General features: G+C 43.0%; 1 protein-coding gene across 1 annotated transcript; it reads left to right on the top strand.

Annotated features, from left to right (window-relative positions):
• Positions 1-3,118, top strand: LOC136528120 (GTP-binding nuclear protein Ran-1-like). Its single transcript, XM_066521031.1, has 8 exons — positions 1-159; positions 352-421; positions 515-571; positions 1,306-1,423; positions 2,101-2,190; positions 2,270-2,449; positions 2,586-2,663; positions 2,789-3,118. Exons 1-8 carry the CDS (start codon positions 157-159, stop codon positions 2,856-2,858), a joined length of 666 nt encoding a protein of 221 aa, XP_066377128.1. The 5' UTR covers positions 1-156; the 3' UTR covers positions 2,859-3,118.
• The last annotated feature ends 5,437 nt before the right edge of the window (positions 3,119-8,555 follow it).

Raw genomic sequence — 8,555 nt, 5'->3', positions numbered from 1 at the left:
ACGGCGCCCCTATATATAGCCACAGCCACAGCCACGGCGATCACCTCCCCACCCATAGACCTCCTTGTCGCAGGCGATCCCTCCAATCCGTCGCCCACCTAACGTCTCCGATCCCGTCGACTCGCCTCCGAACCCCGGACCACGGATTCGACCCCAATGGTGCGCTCCTTTCGATCTTGAACCCTTTGTCTCCGTCGAGGGTTTCGGCGTATTTGGTGTGCGAGACCGACGTCGCTGCCGAATCTTGCTTGATCCGTTCCGATCCGCCGTCCCACGCCGTCCTAGTTCCTAGTGCTATGGTTCTTTTTTTTTCTCTCGTGTTGATTTGTTGATTTTCGTGTACGGACGCAGGCTCTGCCGAATACCCAGCCCGTGGACTACCCCAGCTTCAAGCTTGTCCTCGTTGGCGACGGTGGCACTGGTGAGGCTATTGATCTTCTTGTTAGCAGTTTATCAGTAGCGCTTCAACGTTGCCGAACTTTTGACAAACTGTGCCCCTCTTGCCATCTCGCAGGGAAGACGACCTACGTGAAGAGGCACATCACCGGGGAGTTCGAGAAGCGATACGAACGTGAGCAGCAAACATTTAATTTTTTTTCTCGCGCGCGTGTGTGTATATATATATATAGCTGGCCGTAGAATAAGTTATTCTGTGGCCACCTTAAGTTACGATAATTACTATACTAATTTACGAAATTATGGTAACTCTCTCATAAGTAATTTACTATAACATTAAGTATCATCTTGAATTATAGTAACCCATGTATCGTAAATGTATATTGTCATTATCGTAAATTGGTACAAACATTATCGTAAATCAAGGTGGCTATAGAATAAGTTACTATATATATATATATATATATATATAGAACTACTGTTCTGCAGCTGGCTATAAAATAACTTATTCTGTGACCACTTTGAGTTACAATAATTACTATATTAATTCACGAGATTATAGTAACTCATTACTATGTGATTTATTATAACGTTACGGTAAATATCCTCATGTGTTATAGTAACACAATTATCGTAAATATGTATTCACTTTCACTTTATTGTAAATTAGTATATAAAATTATCGTAAATGAAGGTGGCTACAGAATAACTATATATTTTATAGCCAGCTACAGAGTAGTAGTTCTCTCTCTCTCTCTCTCTATATATATATATATATATATATATATATATATATATATATATATATATATATATATAATTTCGGGTTCTTGGGGAAGGGCATAGACCTCTTGCTGTTTAAGATTCTCGCCTAACTGTCTGATTGGGCTGTTCGTTCTCGATTTGCAGCAACAATCGGGGTGGAGGTGCGCCCTCTGGACTTCACCACGAGCCATGGCAAGATAAGGTTCTACTGCTGGGACACGGCCGGCCAAGAGAAGTTTGGTGGCCTCCGTGATGGATACTAGTAAGAACCTTGCAACCCAACTAGTTCTTCACTTCATTCAGATGTTGCAACTTAGACATTTAGCAGTTGCCATCCTGATTTTTCTCGCTAGTAAGTTCAGAGGAAATGTTTGGACAAGTATTCTGATGGGCCCTAGTATTTACAACTATTAGTCTAATGCTAACTACATTATACAATCTTTTGCTTCACATTGTCTGGTCTTGTCAAGAACAAAAATCAATGATTATTTGATAGCATCGGTCGAGTACTCACAACGTAGATTAGCTTGAGTAGCAAGAAATCAATGCAATAAATGTCATCAAGTGGTTTTCTTGAGATTTTTTTTTTATGTTAGCTTCTGGGTTACAACGAAGTCAAGATGATTGTGGTGATCCGATCCTCACAGATTAATGTTTTCTCGTGCAAGCTAAGTGGCTAACTGATGTAAGCTAATAAACAAAAGACATTTGAACATAAATAAGCAAGCTAATAATTCCCGGAGGATACAGATTAACCCGTAGAGCAGCCTTGACAGTTGGAGTAGGTCCAATGTGGTAACCATAGAGAGACAGTTATACTAGAACTGGTAGAGATGCCTGAAAGAATTGAGACTAGATGATTTACTCGGCTTGTGACTCTGAAAACTGTGAGATGCATTATGAAGGGTTAATATTTGCTCATATGTTCCAATCATGCAGCATCAATGGTCAATGTGCGATCATCATGTTCGATGTCACCTCAAGGATCACCTACAAGAATGTTCCCACCTGGCACAGGGACATCAGCAGGTAAAAATTTTGCCTTTTGAATTGCTCACACGCCTCTTGTTTTGGTGTGATCTGGTACATCTTTTACTGTGCATATTAGGGTGTGTGAGAACATCCCGGTTGTCCTGTGCGGCAACAAGGTGGATGTGAAGAACCGGCAGGTGAAGGCCAAGACAGTGACTTACCACAGGAAGAAGAACCTCCAGTACTATGAGATCTCTGCCAAGAGCAACTACAACTTCGAGAAGCCTTTTCTCTACCTTGCAAGGAAGCTCGCAGGGTGGGTATTGTCGTCATTCTGTAGCAAATCTACATTGTACCAGTCCTATACATCTGCCCGGTTTTCTCTTGAGTGCAATGCATATGCTATATAGCAACACCAAACGATTATCTGATGCACACGAGTGTAAATGCAGGAACACGGACGTCAAGTTCGTCGAAGAGTTAGCCCTCGTCCCTGCCGACGTGACCATCGACGTTGCTGCGCAGCAACAGTAAGTCATTATTATTCAAGCAAACATGTACCTGACGACGACGCTGATCTACCATGCTGCATACATTGTTTATGATAATAACGTGAGTGCTTCTCTGATCATGTAATGGTTTTCATGGCATGCAGGATTGACAAAGAGATCGAACTTGCTGCAGCGATTCCCCTGCCGGATGAAGACGACGACAACATGGATTGAGCTCAGCCAGATGCTTTGTCAGGCTGCCTTGGTTTAGTTCTAGCTTATTAGTGTATGGATGGTTTTAATAGTGACACATCTCTTTTGGAATTTCAGTTGTAGCGTCAGTAGTAGGCTAGTAGCTATCGGTTGCTTTAGTGGTTGCTTATGTGCGTCTCAACTCTCAAGGAGGCATCTTGGTCTTGGTTGAGATGTGGCTTGCTGCTTGAGGAATCTGATGGAATTCAAATAGGAATGACAAGTTCCTTTATGCTTTATTATTCTTGTGGGCAGCTTGGACTCACGGGTTGGAAGCTACGGTTTCGTGGAGCTAGATAGTGTATCTTCTAGTATTATTTTGTTTTTTTTTTTCTGGTGCGGCTCACATTACATATTAAGGCTAGACAGAGGGGCCAATTTATTTAATAGAATTTAATTTAAATGGGAATGGTAAGTTACTAATTTCCTGGGGCAGGGTACACTAGTAGAGAACAGACCTTTGATCCTCGGCCAAAATGGGCTCTAGTCCCGGAATTTTTTGCCCCCGGGACTAGAAATACCTTTAGTCCCGGTTGGTGGCTCCAACCGGGACTAAAGGTCCCTGCCCAACGGCTACTGCACCAGACAGAGGTGGCAGGGACCTTTAGTCCCGGTTGGAGCCACCAACCGGGACTAAAGGTATACTTTTACTCCCGGTTGGTGGCTCCAACCGGGAGTAAAGGTCTACTCCCGGGCCGTGGCTGCGCCCGGGGTTGGAAAGTTACCTTTAGTCCCGATTGGATCTATCAACCGGGACTAAATGTTCTCCCTTTATAAATCGGCCGTCTCCTCCTTCCTCCCCGAGCCCGAGCTCAGCACATTTTGAAGCTCACTGCAGTAGTGTTCTTGCTTCCTCCCTCCCTCCATTGTTCCTCCATCCATTCTTCGATTCCTCCGTCGATTCTTCAGTTGTAAAGGTTACCAATCTCATACTCTCATTTTTTACCATTTTCTTATACCATTTTATTCACTATATATATTTATGGTTCTTTATTGTGGTTTTTTTTTCATTTGTAAGCAATTTGAGCTCAAAATCACTTTAAGCTTGCATATTTACATGAAAGAAGGTTAAAGTATATATAAATATAAAGTTAGAAAATAGTTAGAAAATTATAGCAAATCCTTACTAGTTGAACTTGCGGACCGTGTTCGGGTCGGCGAGGATGTTCTCTGCCGAGCGGTAACGGACGTCAAGGAGGAGCTTTGATTCTACGAGGGAGAGCGATAACGGTCGTGGAAGACCGTGTTCCCTTCCTCGTAGAATCGGAGCTCTTCCTTGACCAAGTACGGTGCCGTCCGGTGGAGAAATCCTCGCCGAGCTGATCACGTAAGCAAGGTCAACTAGTACGGATGGTTATTTATTCACATGTCCCGATATCGTCGTAGTAGTCTGTCAATCACCGTACCTAAACGTAGTATATATAAATAAAAACTTAGAAAATAGTTAGAAAATTATAGAAAATCCGTACTAGTTGAACTTGCGGACCGTGTTCAGCTCGGCAAGCATGTTCTCTGTCGAGCGGTAACGGACATCAAGGAGGAGCTTTGATTATACGAGGGAGAGCGACAACGGTCGTGGGAGACCGTGTTCCCTTCCTCATAGAATCGGAGCTCTTCCTTGACCAAGTACGGTGCTGTCCGGTGGAGAAATGCTCGCCGAGATGATCACGTAAGCAAGGTCAACTAGTACGGATGGTTATTTATTCACACGTCCCGATATCGTCGTAGTAGTCTGTTATGTGTGTACATTCCCATTCTTCTGTTAATTTGCGGAAATATCATATGAATTACTTACCTGCCGCAGTAAAAGACGAGAACACAATGACCATTAAAAATATCATTGTTTAGAGATCTAGATAATTTTATAGTTTGTTAATTTTATTTGTTTATAAAAGAAGAAATTTATAGTGTATTAAAAAATGAGTATAGAGAGTAGATGGCAACTGCTTCCGGGTCCTCGGCCTCTCATGGGTTTCCAAAGCGACTTAGGCCGGGCCTTCCTCTCATTCCATGCGGCAAGTGTCGTGATGAGATGAAGATTGTGATGGAGTACCGAGTGAAGAAGGAGGGTCCCAACAAGGATCGTATCTTCTACAAGTGTCCGGATCGCAATGTGAGTTATTTTATCGTATTTAATGATTATGGTTAGTTTATACCTATTTTCATGATGGTTGTGATTAAAGTTCTAGTTTTTTGTTTTAATTTCAGTGGGATGGCAGTGGACGATGTTCAGGCTTCTACTGGGAGGAAGAGTATGTTGAACTCGTGCAAAAATATCTTGCACAACAGGCAGATACGGCGGCTAATGAGGCAGTGATCCAGTCGAAGAAGCCAAAAGATGTTGCACAATCGGGGGATCTGTCTGTTTTAGTTGAGATTGGTCGTGAAATCCTTGTGCTCCTGAAATGTATTTTAGCTTTAGTTCTTTTAGTGGTAGTTGGGATTGTCTACATTGTAGCGATGCTTTCATAAATTTGTATCTTTTGTGGTGGCACGCATGTTGTATAAATAATTAATTATGATCTAGGTTTTAATATGATATTTATGTCATGTATTGCAGATGAGCCGTCATTGGATGTATAATGCTGATCGCCGCTCACAAGAGTTCATTGACGGCGTGCATTCTTTATTACGTGCGGCCGAGACAAACAAACGCGACGGTTTCATGTGCTGCCCATGTGCCATATGTAAGAATACGGTGGAATATCCTTGCTCAAGGACTCTTCATTCACACTTGTTCAAGTCGGGTTTCATGCCAAACTATATTTGTTGGACAAAGCACGGAGAAACCGGTGTTGTAATGGAAGAAGATGAAGAAGAACAATGGGACGACAATGATATTATTCCTGATGGTGCGTGCTTCAATGATACTGCAATGGGAGAAGCTGAAGAAGAGGTAGCCGCAGAAGATGAGCCGGCTGATGATCTTTGTCAGGTCATTCGTGATGCACAAAGAGAATGTGAAAGTGAAAAGGAGAAGATCAAGTTCGAGCGGATGCTAGAAGATCACAAGAAATTGTTGTACCCAACTTGTGATGCAGGGCAGAAAAAGTTGGGAACCACACTAGAATTGCTGCAATGGAAGGCAAAGAATGGTGTATCTGACAAGGGATTTGGAGAGTTACTAAAAATCCAAAAGAAGATGCTTCCGAAGTACAATGAATTGCCCGCCACTACCTACGAAGCAAAACAAGTTGTCTGTCCTATGGGGCTAGAAATAGAGAAGATACATGCATGTCCTAATGACTGCATCCTATACCGTGGCAAAGAGTACGAGAAATTGGATGCATGCCCGGTATGCCATGCGTCGCGGTATAAGATCAGGCGAGATGACCCTGGTGATGTTGAGGGCGAACGTCCACGTAAGAAAATCCCTGCCAAGGTTATGTGGTATGCTCCTATAATACCACGCTTGAAACGTCTGTTCAGAAACAAAGAACATGCAAAATTGTTACGATGGCACAAAGAAGACCGTAAGGTAGACAATATGTTGAGACACCCTGCTGATGGGTCCCAGTGGAGAGCAATCGATAGAGAATTCCCGGAGTTTGCAAATGACGCAAGAAACTTAAGGTTTGCTTTAAGTACAGATGGTATCAATCCTTTTGGAGAGCAGAACAGTAGTCATAGCACTTGGCCTGTTACTCTAAGTATCTACAACATTCCTCCTTGGTTATGCATGAAGCGGAAGTTCATTATGATGCCTGTGCTCATCCAAGGCCCGAAGCAACCTGGCAATGACATCGATGTGTACCTGAGACCACTTATTGATGAACTTCTCATTTTGTGGAATAAAGAAGGTGTACGTGTGTGGGATGAGTACAAACAGGAACACTTTGATCTGCGAGCATTGTTGTTCGTAACAATCAATGATTGGCCTGCTCTAAGTAATCTTTCAGGACAGTCAAACAAGGGATATAATGCATGCACACACTGCTTCGGTGATATTAGAGGTGTATTCTTGAAAAAATGTCGAAAGGTCGTGTACCTTGGCCATCGTCGATTTCTTCCTGCAAATCACCCCGTAAGAAAGAAAGGTAAGCATTTTAAAGGGAAAGCAGACCACCTGACCAAGCCTCGCAACCGAACCGGTGAGGATGTACTCGATATGGTCAATGATGTGAAAGTCGTCTTTGGAAAAGGACATGGAAGCCAACCTATTCCGAAAGACGCTAACGGTCACGCACCCATGTGGAAGAAAAAGTCCATATTTTGGGACCTACCCTATTGGCAAGTCCTGGAGGTCCGTAGCTCGATCGACGTGATGCACCTGACGAAGAATCTTTGTGTGAACCTGCTAGGCTTTATGGGTGTGTATGGAAAGCCTAAGGACACATTTGAAGCACGACAGGACCTGCGTTGTTTGAGAGAAAGAGACAACCTGCATCCAGAGAAGACAGATGATGGACGCCATTACTTACGTCCTGCTAGCTACACTCTAAGCAAAGAGGAGAAGGAAATCATGTTTGAATGCTTAAACAACATCAAGGTACCATCTGGATTCTCCTCGAATATAAAGGGTATTATAAATGTGACAGAGAAGAAATTCTGTAACTTAAAGTCCCATGACTGTCACGTTCTCATGACGCAATTACTTCCAGTTGCATTAAGAGGAATTCTACCTCCAAATGTACGTCTAGCCACCGTAAAGCTATGTGCATTCCTCAATGCAATTTCTCAGAAGGCAATTGATCCAACTGATCTAGCTAAACTACAGAATGATGTGGTTCAATGTCTCGTCAGCTTTGAGTTAGTGTTCCCTCCTTCCTTCTTTGATATTATGACACACCTCCTAGTTCACCTAGTCAAGGAGATTTTCACTCTCGGTCCTGTGTTCCTACACAACATGTTCCCCTTAGAGAGATTCATGGGAGTCCTAAAGAAATATGTTCACAACCGTGCTTGCCCAGAAGGAAGCATCGCCAAGGGCTATGGAACAGAAGAGGTCATTGAGTTCTGTGTTGACTTTATTCCCGACCTTGACTCGATTGGTGTTCCTGAATCGAGACATGAGGGGAGACTAAGCGGAAAGGGGACACTAGGGAGGAAAACATATATTGGTACGGATGATGATTATTTCAATAAAGCGCACTACACAGTTCTACAGAACTCCTCTTTGGTAGATCCGTATATTGAGACACACAAGGATCTCTTACGATCCGAGTTTCCAGGCAAGACTGAAGCTTGGATTACGCATAAGCACATGGAAACTTTCGGCGGTTGGTTGCGAAAAAAATGTCAAGGTGATGAGAGCATCCATGAGCAACTGTATTTATTGGCTATGCAACCATCATGGCATATCGTCACATACAAAGGGTACGAGATAAATGGGAACATATTCTACACAGTAGCCCAAGATAAAAGGAGTACCAACCAAAACAGTGGTGTCCGCATAGATGCCACAGACCCGAATGGGAATAAGCAGACATATTATGGACGCATAGATGAAATATGGGAACTAGAATATGCACCTACTTTGAAGATCCCATTGTTCAAGTGCCAATGGGTCAAGGTGACCGGAGGCGGAGTAACAGTAGACAACGAGTATGGAATGACAACAGTAGACCTTAGTAATATTGGGTACAAAGACGAACCATTCGTCCTTGCCAAGGATGTGAATCAGGTGTTCTATGTCAATGATATGTCTACCAAACCAAAAAGAGGGGAAAAACGATAATG

The sequence above is a fragment of the Miscanthus floridulus genome, chromosome 19 (genome assembly GCF_019320115.1).
Source record: "Miscanthus floridulus cultivar M001 chromosome 19, ASM1932011v1, whole genome shotgun sequence".
NCBI lineage: Eukaryota > Viridiplantae > Streptophyta > Magnoliopsida > Poales > Poaceae > Miscanthus > Miscanthus floridulus.
This window is presented reverse-complemented; position numbering and strand designations above follow the sequence as displayed.

Bases quoted from the DNA above. Each gene is read 5' to 3' on its own strand.
- LOC136528120 (XM_066521031.1), top strand. The intron at 422-514 runs GTGAGGCTATTG...GCCATCTCGCAG, and splicing joins CGTTGGCGACGGTGGCACTG to GGAAGACGACCTACGTGAAG. The intron at 2,191-2,269 runs GTAAAAATTTTG...TGTGCATATTAG, and splicing joins TGGCACAGGGACATCAGCAG to GGTGTGTGAGAACATCCCGG.